Source organism: Salvelinus namaycush, chromosome 24 (assembly GCF_016432855.1).
Source record: "Salvelinus namaycush isolate Seneca chromosome 24, SaNama_1.0, whole genome shotgun sequence".
Taxonomy (NCBI): domain Eukaryota; kingdom Metazoa; phylum Chordata; class Actinopteri; order Salmoniformes; family Salmonidae; genus Salvelinus; species Salvelinus namaycush.
Window position 1 is genome coordinate 1702193 of NC_052330.1, and position 24484 is coordinate 1726676.

Here is a 24484-nt window from a genome sequence, read left to right on the forward strand (position 1 = left end):
TATATTACTTTTCAATGAACAGGTTAATTTATTTAGACTCTTAATGTTGACTTATGTTCACCAATAAAATGTCAATGTGCGACATTTTATAGGAACCTTGCAAGTGCTACAGGAGTTTGCATCCATTTGCCTTCTTCCAATTTTGTTATGGTGTCCTACATAAGGGACGCGAGTGGCATTTCCCGTATGATTGATTGAAGATCTCCATATTGCAAATGTACGGTCCCTTACTAGACGTCCGCGGGTGTTATTAAAATAGGCCGACGGCCTCAGGTTGTCCCCCAGGGCCCAGTCTTCTGGGAAATCATCAAATAAAGTCTAGGTCATTTAGTTTCCGCATTACACATTTTTATATTTTGAAATGTTTCTGCTGTACCGGAAAAGGCTGTATATTGCAAATGACATGGCCGTTTTCTCAAACGGAAAAGACTTTGAAGACAAAACTTGGTGAGCACAGGTTTGGCCAAATGTACTTTTAGCCCAGAAACAAGATGGAGGTTGTCTCAACGCTCTAAGTTAATCACATTTTCTGGGATTAATATTTAATGCTAATCTGTATTGATAAACTGGGTAAATCAAGATGAAACTTAGCCAATTCACAATACCGTAGAATGCATATTCAATACGAGTGTGCATGCATCAAGTTATTTTGCTTGTTTTGGCTGATTTCATGGGGCTACAGATGTTCCCCTTCCATATGGGACTTATTGTACTGATCAACATTTCTTCATATGAAGCAACCACATGTTTTATAAAAAATAAAATAAAATAAAGTGTTTGTCTCGTTAAGACCTAATGATGTCCTTCACAGTGAGAGAAGTGACTTGAGGGAGACAAAGTGAATGACTAAAGTTAATTGCAATGACAATCAGCTTTGAAATCACTATATTTTGAATTATGTATATTATCAAACAAAGTACTAGGGTAGTGAATTGATGATGGCTTCAGCTGAAACCTACTAAGGTAGGTAAGTCTACAAAACTGGAAGCTACTGGTATCTTCTTGCATTGTAAAGTGTTCAAGCCTGTAAAGAATCTAGTTTTGCAAACAGTAATTAACATTTGCAACATTTCTACATGCCGCGTTGCATTATTCAAGCAGGGCTCTGCGCACACAAATAAGTTAAGGAGCACAATGAAAAATATTTGAGATAAAGCACTGCATAAATAGGTCAGATCAATAACCATACTTCATGCTCTATAAAAAAATGTATAAATGTGAACAAATAAATTGGTTATGTCACATTGTTACTCTTTAGAGCATAATATACGGTTATAAATGATTTGTGAGGAATCTGTAGTTCTTAAAAAGCCTTCAAATAAAGCGAGATGGAATTTCCTTCACATTGTTATGGTTGGATTTTGGCTACGCTACTTTGAAGCAAAGCAAGGCTCATTATCTGAAGGTAAATAACCATTTTTTTTTTTTTTAAGATTTTATTTTCTTAATCAGTTTTCAAATGACTAATGCCTCAAGCTCACATTGTAAAGTGGTGGGTGACGTGCTGATAGTCAGCGGTAGGCAGGCTATAGCCTATGCACTCAAATGGCGAATGGGAAACACGCTTTAACTACGAGTTGAGAAATAAGCTTTAAAAAAATATTGCGATTCCATTGGGATTTGTTATTTGTTGTGCAATGACTGGGCTTTTAGAAGCACATTTCAATTCAGTACCAACTTTGAGGATGCTTTCGTGCTGTCAACACAAGTGATAGGCCATTCCCCTCAAACTAGGCTCTATTTACTGTGCGCGTGATAAATAAGATGCATGACGACTAACGAAAACACACGAAGCAAATTAATTCCACTAAATTGTGCAAATTAAACTATAGACCGATAAGCGGTTAACATCCCTAAACACAATAGATGTTATTTTCCCCTTTGTAAGTCATTGACATTATACCCTGACTAAACCAAAATAAATTTGGGAATATGTTATTCAATTATTACGCGTGCGCCAACGAGCGTCTGCGTTGCCAAGGGCTAAAATAGAAGTCATTCCAATTTCTGCAATTCCTGCCTCTCCCATCTCCTCATTGGTTTATAGAAGCAGGTACCCACGTGCCATCTCCTTATTGGTTATACCCACGTGGGTTATTGAAAGACGAACTGTTTTGCCGGTTGTCGTGGTAATACTATGAAAGTGTAGATGCCAATCACCATATAAGTTCAAAGATGAGAAAGCCTGGAAGGAGGAGAGATGACTAGAAACAATTTGGTTGGCCGTTTTATGTGTGGATTAATTGTTAGAGTAGATGACCTTGTGTATTTCAGGTAAAATAACTCAATGTTTAAAACCCAGGACAAATTAGCTAGCAACAGCAAGCTAGCTAAATAGGACAAATTAGCTAGCAAGTGCAAGCTAACTAGCTAAATTGCCATACATGTTTAATAATGCTTTTCGACCTGTCCCCAAATTAAATGTCATTGGTTCAGAGTTTGTTTTGATATTTTAACCTGCGTGCCGTGATCGCGTTTGGTGTAGGGGGACAAAATAAATTTGTGCAGCCGGTTTGGGTTCCGTGTTAGATATAAGCCAAGCCTATACCCTTGTGCAAGAGATCACTGACTGAGACCCCCCCCCAACTTTACACACAACCCAAGTCAGTTATCTACAAGTTGGGTGTTTCCTGGGAATGGAACCTAAACTTTTAAAAAATTGCACTCAACTTTGAAAAAGATTTTAACTAGGGATGCAAATTTCAGTACATTTTTCTGCCGACTAACCTAAACTTGTTAACCGGTAATTTTTTAGCAAATAGTAAAATAATGTGACCAATTGAAAACACTATGCATACATACAAGGAATTTAACATTTTCAGAGGTTAATTGAAACATGCAGTGGCAAGCCAATCGTCTCACAGCCAAAAGGATTTATTATGGAATTTACAACTATAGTAATGAAGCAGCAAATGTAAAAACATAATTTCAAACATTTGCCAAAATGCAATTCGCAGGAAAATACCTTTCTATACAGTGCCTTCAGAAGGTAATCATACCCCTTGACTTATTCCACGTGCTACAGACCGAATTCAAAAATGATCCAAGTCGATCTCCCCTCTACACACACACACACAATAACGAAGTGAAAACCTGTTTAGAAATGTTTGCAACTGTACTGAAAATTAAACAAACAAATCTCCTTTACATAAGTATTCACACCCCTGAGTTTATATACAGCAGCACCAGTCAAAAGTTCAGACACCTACTCATTCAACGGTATCTTTATTTTTACTATTTTCTACATTGTATTATAGTGAAGACATCAACAGTATGAAATAACATATGGAATAATGTAATAACCCAGTGTTAAAATTAAAATATATTTTGTAGTTGAGATTCTTCAAAGTAGACACCCTTTGCCTTGATGACAGCATTGCACACACATTCTCAACCAGCTACACCTGGAATGCATTTCCAACAGTCTTGAAGTAGTTCCCACATATGCTGAGCACCTGTTCGCTGTTTTTCCTTCCCTCTGCGGTCTAACTCATCCAAAACCATCTCAAAATGGGTGAAAGTCAGGTGATTGTGGAGGCCAGGTATTATGATGCAGCACTCTGTTACTCTCCTTCTTGGTCAAATAGCCCTTACACAGCCTGGAGATGTGTTGGGTCATTGTTCTGTTGAAAAACAAATGAAAATCCTACTAAGCGTAAACCAGGTGGGATGGCGTATCGCTGCAGAATGCTGTGTTAGCCATGCTGGTTAAGTGTGCATTGAATTCTAAATAAATCACATACAGTGTCACCAGCAAAGCACCCCCACAGCTCCTCCTCCATGCTTCACAGTGAGAACCACATATGCAGAGATCATCTGTTCACCTACTCTGCATCAAAGACAGGGTGGTTGGAACCAAAAAGAAAAAATTTGGACTCAAACCCAAGGACAGATTTCCACCGGTTTAAATGTCCATTGCTTGAGTTTTGGCCCAAGCAAGTTTCTTATTATTGTCCTTTAGTGGTTTCTTTGCAGCAATTTGACCATGAAGGCCAGATTCACGCAGTCTTCTCTGACCAGTTGATGTCGAGATGTGTGTTACTTGAACTCTGTGAAGCATTTATTTGGCCTGCAATTTCTGAGGCTGGTAACTAATGAACTTATCCTCTGCAGCAGAGGTAACTCTGGGTCTTCCTTTCCTGTAACGGTCCTCATGAGAGCCAGTGTCATCATAGCGCTTGATGGTTTTTGCGACTGCACTTGAAGAAACTTTCAAAGTTCTTGAAATTTTCCGGATTGACTGACCATGTCTGAAAGTAATGGCCTGTCATTTCTCTTTGCTTAGTTGAGCTGTTGTTGCCATAATATGGTCTTGGTCTTTTACCAAATAGGGCTATCTTTTGTATACCACCCCTACCTTGTCACAACAGCTGATTGGTTCAAACACATTAAGGAGGATAGAAATTCCACAAACTAACAAGGCACATGTTAATTGAAATGCATTCCATATGTGAGATTAAAATTAGAGGGGGAATCTAAAGATGTAACAAAAAGAATAACTAGAATTGTGCCTTTTGCTTCTGGATTCCAGGTGACCACCTCATGAAGCTGGTTGAGAGAATGCCAAGAGTGTGCAAAGAAACATCAAGGCAAAGGGTGGCTACTTTGAAGAATCTCAAATATATTTTGATTTGTTTAACACTTTTTGGGTTACTGCATGATTCCATGTGTTATTTCATAGTTATTGATGTTGTCACTATTATTTGACAATGTAGAATATAGTAAAAAAAAAAAAAAAAAAAAAAACTTGAATGAGTAGGTGTGTCCAAACTTTTCACTTGTAGTGTATGTTAGAATCATCTTTGACAGTGATTACAGCTGTGAGTCTTTCTGGGTAAGTCTAAATCCTTTGCACATCTTATTGTACAATATTTGCACATTCTTTTCAAAATTCTTCAAGCTCTGTGAAATTAGTTGTTGATCATTGCTAGACAACCATTTAAGTCTTTCCATAGATTTCCAAGCAGACTTAAGTCAAAACTGTAACTAGGCCGCTCAGGAACATTTCCTTTCTTCTTGGTAAGCAACTCCAGTGTAGATGTGGCCTTGTGTTTAAGGTTATTGTTCCGCTGAAAGGTGAATTAATTTGTGTGCCTGGTAGAAAGCAGACCTAAGCAGGTGTTTGCCTGTGCTTAGCTCCATTCAGTTTTTTGTTCCTGAAAAACTCTCCAGTCCTTAACGATTACAAGCATACCCATAACATGATGCATCCACCACTATGCTTGGAAATGTAGAGCGTGATACTCTGTTGTATTGGATTTGCCTCAAAAATAACACTTTGTATTCAGGACAAAAGGTAAATTGCTTTGCCATTTTTTTTTTTAGAATTATTACTTTAGTGCCATGTTGCAAACAGGATGCATCTTTTGGAATATTTGTACTTTAGACAGGCTTCCTTCTTTTCACTCTGTCAATTAGGTTAGCATTGTGGAGTAACTACAACGTCGTTGACCCATCCTCAGTTGTTTTCTCCTACCATAGCCATTATACTGTTTTAAAGTCACCATGGGCTTCATAGCGAAATCCCTGAGCGGTTTCCTTCCTCTCCGGCAACTGAGTTAGGTAGGACGCCTGAATCTTTGTAGTGACTAGGTGTATTGATACACCATCCAAGTTGTAATTATTAACTTCACCATGCTCAAAGGGATATTCAAAGTCTGCTTGTTTATCAACCTACCAACAGATGCCATTCTTTGCAAGGCATTGGAAAACCTCCCCGGTCTTTGTGGTTGAATCTGTTTTTGAACTGTACTGCTCGACTGAGGGACCTTACAGATTGTTGTATGTGAGGGGTACAGAGATGAGGTAGCCATTAAAAAAAAGTAATGTTAAACACCATTATTGCACAGATTGAGTCCATGCAACTTGTGAAGCAAATTTACTCTCCAGAACTTATTTAGGCTTGCCATAACAAAAGGTTTGAATACTTATTGACAAGACATTTAACCTTTTCATTTTGGGGGGGGGGGGGGGGGGGGGGTCTAAATACACATTTCTAATTTGACAATTGAAACAATTTTAAATTCAGGCTTTAACAAAATGTGGAAAAAGTCAAGGGTGTGAAAACTTTGAAGACACTGTAAATAGCGCACCTGATGCAAACAGTTCCATATATGGGATTAAAATTAGATGGGGGAATCTAAAGATGCAACAAAAAGATTAACTAGATTTGTGCCTTTGGCTTCTGGACAACAAAAGAAAGTTGATATGAAAACCAATAGAACAGGAGATAAATGCTGGTTTGAATGGCAAATGAGGAAGTCTTTATAAAATAATTGACTCCATGTTTCTGTCATGGGATTTTGGCTCATCTACTTTGGAGCAAGGTAAGACATGCCTCATAATATGAAGTAAAAAACATCCAGGTTTCAAACAATGCATACTCCAATTGCAAGGTGGTTGGTGACGCGCTGGTAGCCTACCTACCGTATTCATTGCCTAGGCACTCGAATGGAGCACGGGCTTCAATTAGGAGTTGAGAAATAAAAATAGTAGCATTAGAAAGCTGAGATCCTCTTTTTAGCCGTGGCCATCAAGTGTTAACACACGATTGCATTTACAATTTGCAGCGCAATGACTGGGTTTCTAAGAGCACGTTCCACTCAAGCAGCAGCTCTCGCTGTCTGACAGGTGATATTATTCTGCTCAAACTAGGCTCTAAACGCTGTGCATGTGTGATAAATAAGACACAGGATAAAGTAACGAAGATGCACGCGTGCCAACTTAATTGCACTCAATTATGCAAATTAACCTGTAGACATAAGCATGACCGGTGAAATTTCTGTCATGCTTGGGGCTGAAACGGCATAAGGTCTCTGCGGTGGTAAAGTCGTTTCTAAAAGGTTTAAGGTTTGCTTCATTCAAATATTGTACCTTCATCAAACAGAAAGCAGTTTGGCCCTGGCAAAATCCTCGTACCTGGTCAATGTGGTTCCCATCTCCTGTAGGCCAACGGTGCTTGCTAGGGGTGCAACCTCCCAACTGCTCACCAGGTTGCCTCTGGAAGAAGTAGCCAACTGTGGCATCGTCCTGAGAGCGCCCACTCAGTGGAGGCTGTGGGGTGCCTGGGGTGGGGTTGGGGCCCCTATCCATGCCCTGCAGAGGGTGTGGACCTCCGGGACCCTGCCCTGCTCCCCCTATGGCTGCCAGGGAACCCCCTCCATGAACTCTGACGACCCCAACTTCAGGGGCACCGTTTGTGTGCAGCATCCCACCTCGTGTCTCCTGCCAGGCCACGTCATTCATACCTAGGATGCTGCATGGAATGCTCATTCCACGAGGAAGCCTATGGAAGGGGAAAATAATCGAACATGTCAGAGGGTTGCTTTACATTGGTTATGGATAGCACTAGTCAAACATTAGGCTGAGGTTTCTGATATTGAATGTAAGCTTATTGAACCAACCAAACATACACGTGTATTAACTGTAGCTAGTAAAATAAATATCGATATATATATACTGTTTTGGTCCCTAACGTTAAGACAGTTTCCGTTATTTTATTTGTTTAATAAATTAGCTGAAATGTCTGCAGAACTGCAGCAGAAGCACTGTCAGCGTCATAAATAAGCATCGTCTCTAGCTAGCAACAGCAACATAATCTTCTCTGGGGACGTTACATGCCCCTGCTTTGACTTAGCTACCTGGCTATCTAGACAACTTATTTATTACATTGCTAACATTAACGTATTTTAAGCTAAATTAGCTATGAAAAGTTAGCTAGCTAACTCCATTACGTTGCGGAAGTGTCCCGAAAGTCCGTGTAATATGCGCTTTGGCCTTCTTAGCCAAACAGCTAAAGTTAACGAACTAACATCAATCGTGAACATACGCTACCTACATCACAGACAGTAGAAACCAATGTAACGTTATGGATATAGCTAGCAAAACAATGTTAGATCGATGGATAGCTAGCTAGCCTACCGTTGTTAGCTAACTAGTTAGCGTAGCCAATCGAACAATGAATGTCTGGCTGGAGTGTTCAAGTCGCCGTTGTCGGGTGTGTGTGTTTTGCTAGTTAAATAAATATTACACACGGTAGTAGTGTATAAAGCCGGTGTACCTAGTTAGTAGCTAGCTAACGCTAGCCACATATTGTATATAGTTCGTTAACGTTAGTTTAACTACCTACCGTTAGCTAGTAGTAACGTCATTCAAACACGTTTTACGCGAAATTGATAACATTCGCTAGCTAGCTAACGTTAGCTGGCAATTTCGGCGCATAGAGTCTCTAGATTACTAGTTAGCGGACGTTAATGTTGGTTGTCTGGTTATTGCTTTCACGAAAATGTTGAATACCACGAGTAGTTAGGTACCTAGCTGGCTACTTTAACTAGCTAGCAAAACCAACTCTACAAACGACGTCCACTGTATAGCTTGCAGACTCGGTTAGTTTAGCATGAAACTGACGTCAGAAAAACAGTTAACTACAGTAGCTAGCTACGTCCACGATTCCCCTGTTCATGACAACTGGCTTCATAATTCAGACCACAGTCATTGGTTCAGACTGGAAAAACAACCGTTCGTGAACTAGTTAGATAACTAGATAATTAGCTATATTAATTAGCTATAATGCCTAGCTACCTGGCTATCACATTTGTTCGTTAAACTAACAGTAGACAGAAGCCAAATTAACTAGCTAACGTTGCCAGTTCACTTGCAAATCTAGCGTCAACGTTTAATTTGTTTGTTAGCTACTAGCTAGCTAGGCAGAGTAAGGGAGGCCCCTTACCTTTTCAGTTCGATAAAATCAGCGCTGTAAAATTACTAGTGTATTTTAGTAACTGCATACAATGAAGGCATAACTCTCCGTTGTGCACACTCCGTTGAACAGTAAGCAAACCTTGTTAACCGAGTGAAACATACAAATGCCGTCTGGTGAGCTGTATTAACAAAACACCATTGCTGGGTAACTAGCTACACTAACAACATGGCCCCCCTCCAAGTTCCAGAGGGGCCTTACCCGCTAAACAAAAGGGGAAATACTCAACGACCAAGACAATAATCCACACTTAAAATAGTGAGAATGCGTAATACATCGCATTATATAAACTTAGATACTCACGCGCTGTCTTTTAGAGTGAAGAGCGATGTTTGTACAAAATGTCAGTGATTGAAATGTATATTGTTTTGTTTCCGTGGAGATCGGTGTTTTAATGATTAGCTACGATTGAACGTGCAATGAAGGAGTTTGACTACCACGCTAGTGCCCTCCCTGCAGTCTATATGCATGTTGTACGTTAGACCTGCGCACTAACATGTCAAACAAGCCAATATTTGCGATTATAATAAAATAGACTATGAAAAATGACCCACTCATAGTTTCTCAATTATTTACATGTAGTATGCATGATTTCTCTGTATCAATGAAAGTCTACTAGGGAGTCAGTCCAGTGTAAAATTTCAGTAATGCTGATCAATATTTTTCATGATGTTTAATCAATATGACTAATTCCATAGGTGTAACAAAAACCAATTAAGACTCAACTTCATATGCTCCTATCTCAATCAATTGTACTTAAATCGCAACAATATGATGTATATGCTAGGCATTTTGGAACGCCAACATGATTATTGTGAATGGGAACACATCATGGCACGCGCAGTAGGGGAAACATACACTACATGAGCTAATTTCAAATAGTCCTATTGGTTTGAGCAATTTTGCAATATTTTATCATCTTTGTTTCATGGGGAGAGAAAGCAAGTTGTTTCATGGGGGACATAGGCCTGCCCGTGCGTAGGCCCTGGAAAAAAATGTCGCATTGGGAATTGTTATCTTGTTATTTGATGGCCAGCTGCGACACACAATTTATTGAAATATAAACATATTTTTTTTGTAGGCCTAGAGCTGGCTCTACTTTAGTATAGGCCTTATGTGTTTCTCAGATGGTTAGTGGCATATAGGCCTATGTCAAATGACTAATCATACATGAAGTTATGTGATTGCGAATTAGGAAACATTTATTGAAAAAAATGTAGGAAATATTCCAAAGACATTGCCAAATTAGTTGATCCCAGGTCGGTATCTGGGCGAGACATGATCCTCGTGGTACACTACCCTCCCCTACCGACAAAGCAGGACTGGGATCCAATCACCTCCTTTTTTCAAAATGACGATATCACCTCGGTAGTTACGATTGGATTGCTATATTAGGAAAGCGCCGTGCTCTTTATAAAGCAAGCGCTTCAGTGGTTGGACAGGGATAAATATTTGGGAATGATCGAATCGAGTGGCTAAACGCACTAGCATACATTCAGGGAAGTTTAACAAGACTCATAGCCAGAATCCGTAGCTAGCTAACACAAAGACAGCTGATACATAATTATTTTCGAATGTCATATTTGTTTAAAAGCTAGAATCAAGGGAAAGTGGTCTATCTGTGTCAAAAGCAACAAATGGCAGAGATACGAAAAAAGCTGGTCGTCGTCGGTGACGGCGCGTGTGGGAAAACCTGCTTGCTGATTGTATTCAGCAAAGACGAGTTTCCTGAGGTCTATGTGCCAACTGTATTTGATAACTATGTGGCGGACATTGAAGTGGACACCAAGCAAGTCCAACTAGCACTATGGGACACGGCTGGACAGGAGGACTACGACCGCCTTCGCCCGCTGTCCTATCCGGACACCGATGTCATCCTGATGTGCTTTTCCGTGGACAGCCCGGACTCCCTCGAAAACATCCCCGAGAAATGGGTGCCAGAGGTTAAGCACTTTTGTCCCAACGTGCCAATTATTTTAGTTGCCAACAAGAGAGACTTGCGCAACGACGACAATGTTAGGACCGAGCTGTCCAGAATGAAACAGGAACCCGTGAAAACAGAGGACGGGCGCGCCATGGCCGTGCGCATTAGTGCATATGACTATTTGGAGTGTTCTGCTAAAACAAAGGATGGTATTCGGGAGGTGTTCGACACTGCGACACGTGCAGCTTTACAGAAGAGATCAAAACCCTCCAGCGGTTGTGTAAACTGCTGTCTGTTGTTGTGATTGAATGAACGGCTGACGTAAGCGATAATATAGCCCCACGGCTGCCAACACCATCAAGACCTGTTGTCCTTGTGCTTGAAAAGTAAAAATAAATAAAAACTCCGTGCGTGTCTCCCATTAAAGACTTTCTTGCGAGCCAGTAGCATAATGTTCAAAATAAATGATAATCCGATTATGGATTATCATCTGGATCTATTCTGACCAATTTACTTTATTTGACTCGAATATATAATCAAATACAAGTACAACGGACACTCCCTGTGATTTATAATTTACTGAAAAAATACGTTTGTCAAATATTCAAGATGCCTGAAATGATGCTGTAGTCTTTGAGGATCTTGTTCCAAGTAGCCTACTTGAGTGTCGGGGGCCAAGGCTTGTTGATATGCAACCAGTGTGTTTGGCAATTTATGGAATCTGTGGAGGGAAATATAGGCCTATAGCTGAAAGCAGTGCTCAAAAGGGAAAAGCAACGCACAACCTCGAGTTTTAGTGAACGCTTTATCCCCTTATATGGTCACATTGCATTATTAATGTGAAAGAGGTTATTGCCCAGCTTTCAAGCCAAGATTCTACTTGCTCAAAGTGTTGGAGCCTACATGACTGTTTTGAAGTGTAAGCCTTAGACTACATTTTTTTGGGGCCAAGCTGCTCTCATACTGATCAAAAGGACTGTGTGTAAATTGTTGACATTGCATTAAGATGGCAGGGTCTGCAGCACTATGTAAAGAATGAATGCAATTATTTCGCATATTGTATATGGAGTTTCAAAAAGACCCCACAAGTGCAATATGTTTTTATGTCTTCAAGTTTGTGTCACTGTTATTTCTATTGTTTTTAAATAAAGATATGATCATAATGTATAGCCTACTGCCAGTTGAATTCCATTTGTTTGGCCTCTGCTGGGGATGTAAACTGTAAATGCACATGGGTAAAACCTCATTATTTTACTTTTGTGTATAATGGATAGGGACAGTTTCATAGTGGATCATCATAGCAAGAATTAACTCCAAAGTCAGGAATTTAACATCACCAGCAATATAGAGATACAAATATATATATATTTCAACCCTGACATATGTGTCTCCTGTTCCTCAGGGTCACAAAGCAATCCACTTATGTAATGCAACTATAGCTTACTGCTAGCAGCAGCTCACCCACATCATGCATGTTTTCACTCCAGCCTTGTTTAGGATAAATGGCAACACAATTCAGGACACCACCAACTACCCCTGATGCAGGAAGGGGTTAGGTGGTGTGGAAAGCTATCAAAAGCAAGAGGAGAAATAAAACAGAAAAAAACAACACTGGAAATAGTATGACAGCACAAAAAGAGGAAATGAGCTCAAAGGACAGAAAACACATATAAAGACAGGGCAAACAGGATGACTATGGAGACTGCTTTCCATTACACCCCAACTACATAGAAACGACTGGAAGCACTGGTAGGCCTACTAAATGTGAAGGTGGTCTGCAGTGGTCAGCTTAGTGGTTTAAGACAACAATGACACAATTCTTTCCCCTTCTACTGTATTGTGTACGTTATTGGCTTAAGCTGGGGAGATAAGATAGACAGTTTTTGTTTCTAAAATGGGGATGGTTCTATCAAGAGAACTGTCAGGATATTACACAATAATTGTAAAACAACAATACATTGTCTAGAAACAGGTGCAGTGGAGAAAGAGACATGAAAAACATGATGCAGGAACAACATAGAGGGGGGACTTTTTTTGTAGGACACAGAAGTTCTTGGATGCCCAGTCAGGTTATATACAGTTGAAGTTGGAAGTTTACATACACTTAGGTTGGAGTCATTAAAAATCATTTTTCAACCACTCCACAAATTTCATGTTAAAAAACTATAGTTTTGGCAAGTCGGTTAGGACATCTATTTTTTACATGACACATGTCATTTTTCCAACAATTGTTTACAGACAGATTATTTCACTTATAATTCACTTTATCACAATTCCAGTGTTCCAGAAGTTTACATACACTAAGTTGACTGTGCCTTTAAACAGCTTGGAAAATTCCAGAAAATGATGTCATGGCTTTAGAAGCTTCTGATAGGCTAATTGACATCATTTTAGTCAATTGGAGGTGTACCTGTGGATGTATTTCAAGGCCTCCCTTCGAACTCAGTGCCTCTTTGCTTGACATCATTGGAAAATCATAAGAAATCAGCCAAGACCTCAGAAAACAAATTATAGACCTCAACAAGTCTGGTTCATCCTTGGGAGCAGTTTACAAACGCCTGAAGATACCACGTTCATCTGTACAAACAATAGTACGCAAGTATAAATACCATGGGACCACGCACCGTCATACCGCTCAGGAAGGAGACGCGTTCTGTCTCCAATAGATGAATGTACTTTGGTGCGAAAAGTGCAAATCAATCCCAGAACAACAGCAAAGGACCTTGTGAAGATGCTGGAGGAAACAGGTACAAAAGTATCCATATCCACAGTAAAACAAGTCCTATATCGACATAACCTGAAAGGCTGCTCAGCAAGGAAGAAACCACTGCTCCAAAACCGCCATAAAAAAGCCAGACTGTGGTTTGCAACTGCACATGGGGACAAATATTATACTTTTTGGAGAAATGTCCTCTGGTCTGATGAAACAAAAATAGAACTGTTTGGCCATAATAACCATCGTTATGTTTGGAGGAAAAAGGGGGAGGCTTGGAGGCCGAAGAACACCCTCCCAACCGTGAAGCACGGGGTGGCATCATCATGTTGTGGGGGTGCTTTGCTGAAGGAGGGACTGGTGCACTTCACAAAATAGATGGCATCATGAGGCAGGAAAATTATGTGGATATATTGAAGCAACATCTCAAGACATCAGTCAGGAAGTTAAAGCTTCGTCGCAAATGGGTCTTCCAAATGGACAATGACCCCAAGCATACTTCCAAAGTTGTGGCAAAATGGCTTAAGGACAACAAAGTCAAGGTATTGGAGTGGCCATCACAAAGCCCTGACCTCAATCCTATAGAAAATGTGTGGGTAGAACTGAAAAAGCATGTGCGAGCAAGGAGGCCTACAAACCTAAAAATGGCGCCGGAAGAAATGGCAGCAGTATTACGGGCGCCCAACCAATTGTGCTAAAATGTGGGGGGTTTTCACGTTATTTGTAACTTATTTTGTACATCATGTTTCTGCAATCGTAGCTTACAGCAAAAAAGAGCTTCTGGATATCAGGACAGCAATCACTCACCTCGGATTTGACAAAGATTTCTTCTACAACAAGTACGACGCACAAGACATTCTCCAAACACCCCACAGGGCCGACATCCCCGTTATTTGCAAGAGGAAGCGACGCAGGTACAGAGGACAAAGAGCCGGTGGCCTGGTCAAGACCCGGAGAAGGCGACTGGGAAAGCTGCCGTTACTGTCAATACTACTCGCCAACGTGCAATCATTGGACAATAAATTAGACGAGGTACGATCAAGAATATCCTACCAACAGGACATCAAAAACTGTAATATCCTATGTTTCACGGAATCGTGGCTAGCGGGATATACACTGCACCGGCAAGATAGAACAGCACGAGGGGGGGGGGGGGGGGGGGGGCAGTCTGTGTATATTTGTAAGCAACAGCTGGTGCTAGAAATCTAAGGAAGTCTCTAGATTTTGCTCGCCTGAAGTAGAGTATATTGTGATGAATTGCAGGCCACACTACTTGCCTAGAGAGTTTTCAGCTATACTTTTCGTGGCTGTTTATTTACCACCACAGACAGATGCTGGCACTAAGACCGCACTCAGTCAGCTGTATAAGGAAATAAGCAAACAGGAAACCACTCACCCAGAGGCGGCGCTCCTAGTGGCCAGAGACTTTAATGCAGGGAAACTTAAATCAGTTCTATCAAATTTCTATCAACATGTTAAATGTGCAACCAGAGGGGAAAAAAATTCTAGATCACCTGTACTCCACACACAGAGACCCGTACAAAGCTCTCCCTCGCCCTCCATTTGGTAAATCCGACCACAACTATATCCTCCTGATTCCTGCTTACAAGCAAAAATTAAAGCAGGAAGCACCAGTGACTCGGTCTATATAAAAGTGGTCAGATGAAGCAGATGCTAAACTACAGAACTGTTTTGCTATCACAGACCTGAACATGTTCCGCGATTCTTCCGATGGCATTGAGGAGTACACGACATCAGTCACTGGCTTTATCAATAAGTGCATCAAGGACTACGTCCCCACAGTGACTGTACGTACATACCTCAACCAGAAGCCATGGATTACAGGCAACATTCGCACTGAGCTAAAGGGTAGAGCTGCCGCTTTCAAGGTGCGGGACTCTAACCCGGAAGCTTACAAGAAATCCTGCTATGCCCTGCGACGAACCATCAAACAGGCAAAGCGTCAATACAGGGCTAAGATTGAATCATACTACACCGGCTCTGACACTCGTCTTATGTGGCAGGGCTTGCAAACTACTACAGACTACAAAGGGAAGCACAGCCGCGAGCTGCCCAGTGACACGAGCCTACCAGACGAGCTAAATCACTTCTATGCTTGCTTCAAGGCAAGCAACACTGAGGCATGCATGAGAGCATCAGCTGTTCCGGACGACTGTGTGATCACGCTCTCCATAGCCGACGTGAGCAAGACCTTTAAACAGGTCAACATACACAAGGCTGCGGGGCCAGACAGATTACCAGGACGTGTGCTCCGGGCATGTGCTGACCAACTGGCAGGTGTCTTCACTGACCCTGATTGAGTCTGTAATACCAACATGTTTCAAGCAGACCACCATAGTCACTGTGCCCAAGAACACAAAGGCAACCTGCCTAAATGACTACAGACCCGTAGCACTCACGTCCGTAGCCATGAAGTGCTTTGAAAGGTTGGTAATGGCTCACATCAACACCATTATCCCAGAAACCCTAGACCCACTCCAATTTGCATACTGCCCAAACAGATCCACAGATGATGCAATCTCTATTTCACTCCACACTGCCCTTTCTCACCTGGACAAAAGGAACACTTATGTGACAATCATTTAACATGTACATTTAAGTCATTTAGCAGACGCTCTTATCCAGAGCGACTTACAAATTGGAAAGTTCATACATATTCATCCTGGTCCCCCCGTGGGAATTGAACCCTGGTCCCCCGTGGGAATTGAACCCACAACCCTGGCGTTGCAAGTGCCATGCTCTACCAACTGAGCCACACGGGACCACAATGCTATTCATTGACTACAGCTCAGCGTTCAACACCATGGTACCCTCAAAGCTCATCACTAAACTAAAGATCCTGGGACTAAACACCTCCCTCTGCAACTGGATCCTGGACTTCCTGACGGGCCGCCCCCAGGTGGTGAGGGTAGGTAGCAACACATCTGCCACGCTGATTCTTAACACTGGAGCTCCACAGGGGTGCGTGCTCAGTCCCCTCCTGTACTCCCTGTTCACCCACGACTGCATGGCCAGGCACGACTCCAACATCATCAACAAGTTTGCAGACGACACACCAGTGGTAGGCCTGATCACCGACAACGACGAGACAGCCTATAGAGAGGAGGTCAGAGACCTGGCCGGGTAGTGCCAGAATAACAACCTATCCCTCAACGTAACCAAGACTAAGGAGATGATTGTGGACTACAGGAAAAGGAGGACCGAGCATGCCCCCATTCTCATTGATGGGGCTGTAGTGGAGCAGGTTGAGAGCTTCAAGTTCCTTGGTGTCCACATCAACAACAAACTAGAATGGTCCAAACACATCAAGACAGTCGTGAAGAGGGCACGACAAAGCCTATTCCCCCTCAGGACACTAAAAAGATTTGGCATGGGTCCTGAGATCCTCAAAAGGTTCTACAGCTGCAACATCGAGAGCATCCTGACTGGTTGCATCACTGCCTGGTACGGCAATTGCTCGGCCTCTGACCGCAAGGCCCAGTACATCAATGGGACTAAGCTGCCTGCCTGCCATCCAGGACCTCTACACCAGGCGGTGTCAGAGGAAGGTCCTAAAAATTGTCAACGACCCCAGCCACCCCAGACATAGACTGTTCTCTCTACTACCACATGGCAAGCGGTACCGGAGTGCCAAGTCTAGGACAAAAAGGCTTCTCAAAAGTTTTTACCCCCAAGCCATAAGACTCCTGAACAATGGCTACCCGGACTATTTGCATTGTGTGCCCCCCCCCCCCCCCAACCCCTCTTTTTACGCTGCTGCTACTCTCTGTTTATCATATATGCATAGTCACTTTAACTATACATTCAGGTACATACTACCTCAATTGGGCCGACCAACCAGTGCTCCCGCACATTGGCTAACCGGGCTATCTGCATTGTGTCCCGCCACCCGCCACCCGCCAACCCCTCTTTTACGCTACTGCTACTCTCTGTTCATCATATATGCATAGTCACTTTAACCATATCTACATGTACATACTACCTCAATCAGCCTGACTAACCGGTGTCTGTATGTAGCATCGCTACTTTTAAAGCCTCGCTACTGTATATACCCTGTCTTTTTACTGTTGTTTTATTTCTTTACTTACCTATTGTTCACTGATAAAATAATTTCATGTTGAAAGATAATGATGAAATAATTCACTCTGAAACCTTATAATTGTATGAAATGGATTAGAATCATAACATTATTATTGATGTGTGTAGTTTTAGTCAGTTTAATTATAATTCATGTGTGTAGTTTTAGTCAGAATTAGAGTAAAACAATATATCTGTACAATATATCTTTATAGTATCTTAAACACAGACTGTCTGTGCAAAATTCGGTGCCGACCTGGCTAGGCCTCTGAGAGATTTGGGAGGAGCGGGGAGTACTTCTCACGGTCGCCCTAATCTTTGTCGGCTGGGTAGTGATACAGTATGTGCGTAGGATACCTGCTGTTTGTGTGTGAAGGTATGTGCGTAAGGAGCCAGTATAAAATGGATGGTTTTGTACAACGGACTAGGACGTCCTCGTGAATAAACATTCAACTATTGTTGGCTGGGCCATTTCAACTGGTATCTTATAAATTCTGGGTTGCAGACAGTAGTTAATTGAGGTTCAGTTTATGAACATTGAGAATATAATTCTCATAACGTTCACCTAACACCTTTTTTGCACTATTGGTTAGAGCCTGTAAGTAAGCATTTCACTGTAATATCTGTTGTATTCGGCACACGTGACAAATAAACTTTGATTTGATTTGAAACCTGACTCCGTTACACCAGCTCTGTCAGGAGGAATGGGCCAAAATTCACCCAACTTATTGTGGGAAACTTGTGGAAGGCTACCTGAAACATTTGACCCAAGTTAAACAATGTATAGGCAATTCTACCAAATATTAATTGAGTGTATGTAAACTTCTGACCCACTGGGAATGTGATGAAAGAAATAAAAGCTGAAATAAATAATTCTCTCTACTATTATTCTGACATTTCACATTCTTAAAAGGAAGTGGTGATCCTAACTGACATAAGACATGTACTTTTTACTAGGATTAAATGTCAGGAATTGTGAAAAACTTAGTTTAAATGTACTTGGCTAAGGTGTTTGCAAACTTCCGACTTCAACTGTAAGAGGTGAAATGTGTTCAGTTGAAAGCAACAAAAATGAGTTACACAGTGAATGTTTTTCGAAGGTACTCAGTTAATTGCAACACGTCTTGATATGATGTGGTCTTTGTCAGAGTGTCTCAATAAACTCTGTGTTTTATTGATGTTTTTGGAGCCCTACCTTTACAGTACCACATTAAAATTGCCTGTGAATCAACATACGGCTGATGGGTGGGATTTATGTTTTTGCTGTTTTATTCCCAGTAATCAAAAGTTGGAGCAAACTATATGAAATGTAAAAAAATCTTAATGTCAACATGTGTAATGTCTGAAATGATGCTTGGGGTCAACTAGTGTATTCACATAAAATATTAGTTAGTTAATTGTTATTACAATATGGTAACTACAGTGGGTATCATAGGTATTCACCCACGTTGGATTTCTTTACATTTTATTGTCTTACAAAGTGTGATTCAAATGGATTACATTTTTTGTCAATGATCTACACAAAATACTCAGTAATGTCAGTGTAAGATTTTTTTTTAAGATGATAAAAAATAAAACAATAATATACCTTGAATAGATAAGTATTCAACCCCCTGAGTCAATACCGTAAGAAACACCTTGGGAAGCGATTACAGCTGTGAGCCGTCTTGGGTAAGTCTCTAAGAGCTTTGCACACCTGGATTGTGCAATATTAGCCCATTAATATTTTCAAAATTCTTCAAGCCCTGTCAAGGGGTTGGGGATCCTGGCTAGGCAGCAATTTTCAAGTCTTGCCATAGATTTTCAAACAGATTTATGTCAAAACTTTTGGCCACTCTAGTTTCCAGTTTTTATTGTCACCTACACAAGTACAGTGAAATGTCTTTCTTGCTTGCTCTTTCCCAACAATGCAGTCATCAATATCAGTAGAACTATACAACATTTATAAAAAAGTAAAGTAGAACAAAAACACACAATAAATAGAAATAAGATGAACACGAGAAAGTAAGTAAGCTACTGTATATACAGGGTGAGTTCTAGGGTCAGTGTCAATACCATATTTATAACATTCATTGGGTTAAATATGCATAGGGCAGGGATGGGCAACTGGCATCCCCTTTTGAAGTGCCAGCGGAACAATTTCCCTCCCAAAATATATATATATTTTTAAGGGAACGCCGTCGGGGTCTCAATTTACTGTTGAGAGTTAAACAAATACTCATTGTTGGGAAAGATGCACAAGGTGCAATTTAGAAATTTGGTTGTGCATCAGCAGTCACTCAATTAGCCCATGTCAGCCAACATTTTTTAGATTGGTAAGTTAGTCTAGCGGCCAGCTATCTAAACTTGTAGTAAGCATGGTCGAATTACCTACCGGCGTGGTGTCAATGGTATGCATACTGGGAGCGGAGTCAGATGCAGGAGAGCAGGGAGTTGTGAACAGGCGCACACTTTATTGAGGCAGGAGAAACCAACAGACGGACACCACTGCGTCGAAATCTCCAGCCAAGAGGCAAAAGTGCAAAACGCGCAAACAGTTACAATAATTAAGTTCAAACAAATAAACATACCTCGTGACAAAACACGGAATAAACGAACACCAGTCTAGCACGTCAAAATTGACACGTAACACAAAACAATTTCACACAAAGACATGAGGGGGAACAGAGGAATAAATACATGTAGTGTGATTGGAGAATGAAAACCAGGTGTGCAGGGAACAAGACAAAACAAATGGATAAATGAAAAATGGAGCGGCAATGGCTAGAAAGCCGGTGACGTCGACCGCCGAACGCCGCCCGAACAAGGAGAGGGACCGACTTTGGCGGAAGTCGTGACAGTACCCCCCCCTTGACGCGCGGCGACACCGGCCTCGTTCCATGTGTCTCTCCTCAGGCCGGTGGTGGTTGGTCCGCTCCAGGAGTCTGAGGTGCGGGAGGTTCCTCCGCCCCCTCTGGACATCGAGGGGGCCCCGGCGTACTCCGTCCGTTCCATCCTTGATTTGAGGCGTCGGGCGAGGGGCCTTCAGTACCTCGTGGAGGGGTTAATATGGTAATCGGGGCTGTAACCTGTAACTTGTAACATACCTCGTTCACTCTCCTCAGGACTTTGAATGGCCCCACAAACCGCGGACCCAGCTTCCGACAGGGCAGGCGGAGTTGCAGGTTTCGGGTCGAGAGCCAGACCAGGTGTGCAGGGAACAAGACAAAACAAATGGATAAATTAAAAATGGAGCGGCGATGGCTAGAAAGCCGGTGACGTCGACCGCCGAACGCCGCCCGAACAAGGTTAAGTCGTGACACGTGGAGCCCATTGATCATCAGTTATCATATTAAAAACTGCAAACATTTGCCTCCACCCTATGGCAAAATGTATAGAATTGCAGGAAATTAGCTGTAAAACTGAAAATGTTTCTCTCTGCCCCATGGCAAAATGTGTAGAATTGCTGGAAATGAACTTGAGCCACTAGACTAATTTACTAATCTAAAAACAATTGCTGACATGGGCTAATTGAGTGACTTGAAATTGCACCTTGTGTATTCTATTATTCTAACTTTCAACAGTAAGTTGAGACCACAACACCTACTCATTCCAGGGTTTTTCTTTATTTTTACTATTCTACATTGGAGAATAATAGGGAAGACATCAAAACTATGAAATAACACATATGGAATCATGTAGTAACCAAAACAGTGTTAAACAAATCAAAATATATTTTATATTTGAGATTCTTCAAAGTAGCCACCCTTTGCCTTGATGACAGCTTTGGACGCTCTTGGCATTCTCTTAACCAGCTTCATGAGGTAGTCACCTGGAATGTATTTCAATTAACAGGTGTGCATTGTTAAAAGTTAATTTGTGGAATTTCTTTCCTTAATGAGAGAGCCGTGCCTTGATTGTATTACTGTTGATGATATCTGGAAATGTGCATGTACACCCTGGCCCATCTACTGTTGCTAGCCCCAATTCTGAATTGTGCTCTGATATCTGCTTCACTGATTTCTGCTCTCATAAAAGCCTGGGTTTTCTGCACGTTAACACTAGAAGCCTATTACCTAAAATGGATTTATTGAAAGTGTGGGTTCACAGCTCCAATCCAGATGTGTTGGTCATTACTGAGACGTGGTTAAGGAAGTGTGTTTTGAATACGGATGTTAACCTTTCTGGTTATAACCTTTTTCGGCAAGACAGATCTTCCAAAGTTGGGGGAGTGGCAATCTTTACCAAGGATCACCTTCAGTGCTCGGGGTTGTCTCCACCAAGTCTGTCCCCAAACAATTTGATTTGCTGGTTTTAAGCATTACACTTTCAAATAGCTCTTCGTTGACTGTTGCTGGGTGCTATCGTCCTCCATCAGCACCGGCCTGTATCCTACCTGCCCTAAGCTCTCTCCTGGACCCTTACACTAAGTCTGAATTTGTCCAGCTAGGTGGGACATACCTAAACTGGGACATGCTTAAACCACCTGACCAGTTCCTAAAGCAATGGGACTCCCTAAATCTTTCTCAGATTATCACCAATCCCACAAGGTGTGACTCCAAACACCCAGAAAAGGCTACTCTCCTCGATGTTATCCTCACAAATAATCCTGATAGGTATCAGTCTGGTGTTTTCTGTAATGACCTTAGTGATCACTGTTTTACAGCCTGTGTTCGTAATGGCAGCTCAGTGAAATGATCTGTCCTGATTTGTCATAGACGCATGCTAAAAAACTTTAATAAGCAAGCCTTCCTTCCTGAAATGGCCTATGTAAAATGGTATAGAATTAGCTTGATCCCCTCTGTCGAAGATGCTTGGACCTTCTTTTTTGATATTTTCAGTGGTATTATTAACAAACACGCCCCCATAAAGAAAATGAGAATTAAAAACAGGTTCAGCCCCTGGTTCGACCGTGATCTTGCAGAGTTGCTCCACCTCAAGAATTTCATTTGGCGAAAGGCTCAGCACACGCATACTCAGGGTGACTGGCTATCGTTCAGGCAAATGAGAACTAAGTGCACTCAGGCTATCCGGAATGCCAAAGTTAGTTACTTGAAGGAGCAGTTCTCTCTCTGTGGGTCAGATGGTTTAGACCCTTTCTTCTTTAAGGGTGCTGCCGCTATCATCACCAAGCCTATCTCCGACCTTTTTAACCTGTCTCTCCTTTCTGGGGAGGTTCCCATTGTTGGAAGGCAACCACAGTTCGTCCTTTATTTAAAGGGGGAGATCAAGCTGATCCTAACTGGTATAGGCCTATTTCTATTTTGCCCTGTTTATCAAAAGTGTTGGAAAAACTTGTCAATAATCAACTGACTGGCTTTCTTGATGTCTACAGTATTCTCTCGGGTATGCAATCTGGCTTCCTCTCAGGTTATGGATGTGTCACTGCAACCTTAAAGGTCCTCAATGATGTCACCATTGCCCTTGATTTTAAGCAATATTCTGCTGCTATTTTTATTGACTTGGCCAAAGCTTTTGATACAGTAGACCATTCCATTCTTGTGAGCTGGCTAAGGAGTATTGGTGTCTCTGAATGGTCGTTGGCCTGGTTTGCTAACTACCTCTCTCAAAGAGTGCAGAGTGCAAAGTCAGAAAATGTTCTGTCTCAGCCACTGCCTGTCACCAAGGGAGTACCCCAAGGCTCAGTCCTAGGCCCCACGCTCTTCTCAATTTACATCAACAACATAGCTCAGGCAGTAGGAAGCTCTCTCATCCATTTATATGCAGATGATACAGTCTTATACTCAGCTGGCCCCTCCCTGGATTTTGTGTTAAATGCTCTACAACAAAGCTTTCTTAGTGTCCAACAAGCTTTCTCTACCCTTAACATTGTTCTGAACACCTCCAAAACAAAGGTCATGGGGTTTGGTAAGATGAATGCCCCTCTTCCCACAGATGTTATTACTACTTCTGAGGGTTTAGAGCTTGAGTTAGTCACCTCATACAAGTACTTGGGGGTATGGCTAGATGGTGCACTGTCCTTCTCTCCGCACATATCAAAGCTGCAGGCTAAAGTTAAATCTAGACTTGGTTTCCTCTATTGTAATCGCTCCTCTTTCACCTCAGCTACCAAACTAACCCTGATTCAGATGACCATCCTACCAATGCTAGATTACGGAGACATAATTTATAGATCGGCAGGTAAGGGTGCTCTCGAGCGGCTAGATGTTCTTTACCATTCGGTCATCAGATTTGCCACCAATGCTCCTTATAGGACACATCACTGAACTCTATACTCCTCTGTAAACTGTTAATCTCTGTATACCTGTCGCAAGACCCACTGGTTGATGCTTATTTATAAAACCCTCTTAGGCCTCACGCCCCCCTATCTGAAATATCTACTGCAGCCTTCATTGTACACATAAAACACCCGTTCTGCCAGTCACATTCTGTTAAAGGTCCCCATGAAAGCCTGTCGATCCCACTGAGGCGTGAGAGCCCGATGAGCCGGCTGAGTTGTAGATGCCTGGCGAGCCGGCTGAGGTGTATAAACCTGACGATCCAGCAGAGGCCTGACGTCGGATGGGCGCCTGCTAAGCCAACCAGGGCAAGGAAACCTCTCGAGCCAGCTGGGGCGTGGAAGCCCAACATGCCGGCTGTGGCACCCTTGGTTCCATCGGCGGCGGCCCGCGGACCCGACGTCACCACCAACCGACAAGCTAGCACTCCCTGATACTTCATTTGGTGGCTTCAGCATTCTGTTAGAACCGACGCTGTAGTAGAGAAGCAGGTACAGAGAGTGAACATTTAATTTTGCACAGACATAGAACAGGACAGGAACAGCGTCAGAACCTGGTAACACAACGGCATACAACAGTTAATGCTGAAGCGGGGAACAGAGCTGGGGAACAGACAGATATAGGGGAGGTAATAACACAGGTGATTGAGTCCAGGTACGTCCAATGAATCATCGTGACGAGGGAAGCAGGTATACATAATGATGGTGGCAGGAGTGCGTAGTGCAGGGCAGCCTGCCGCCCTCAAGCACCAGAGAGGCAGAGCGGGAGAAGGC

General features: G+C 42.1%; 2 protein-coding genes across 10 annotated transcripts in view; one reads left to right on the forward strand and one right to left on the reverse strand.

Moving 5' to 3' along the window:
• The window catches only part of LOC120019590 (pumilio homolog 2-like), a 62198-nt gene extending 52995 nt beyond the window's left edge, over positions 1–9203 (reverse strand). For 6 of the 9 annotated variants that reach the window (XM_038962908.1, XM_038962907.1, XM_038962910.1 and 3 more), the window contains exons 1-2: positions 9062–9203; positions 6919–7285 (exon numbers count right to left, since the gene is read on the reverse strand). In XM_038962908.1, coding sequence (XP_038818836.1) covers positions 6919–7272 — 354 coding nt within the window. In that variant the 5' untranslated portion in view covers positions 7273–7285; positions 9062–9203. The other 3 variants (XM_038962903.1, XM_038962905.1, XM_038962904.1) reach the window with 3 other exon arrangements.
• A 1002-nt stretch (positions 9204–10205) lies between these two features.
• On the forward strand, positions 10206–11851 carry LOC120019591 (rho-related GTP-binding protein RhoB). Its single transcript, XM_038962912.1, has one exon. It carries the CDS (start codon positions 10396–10398, stop codon positions 10984–10986), a length of 591 nt encoding a protein of 196 aa, XP_038818840.1. The 5' UTR covers positions 10206–10395; the 3' UTR covers positions 10987–11851.
• Positions 11852–24484: the final 12633 nt, after the last annotated feature.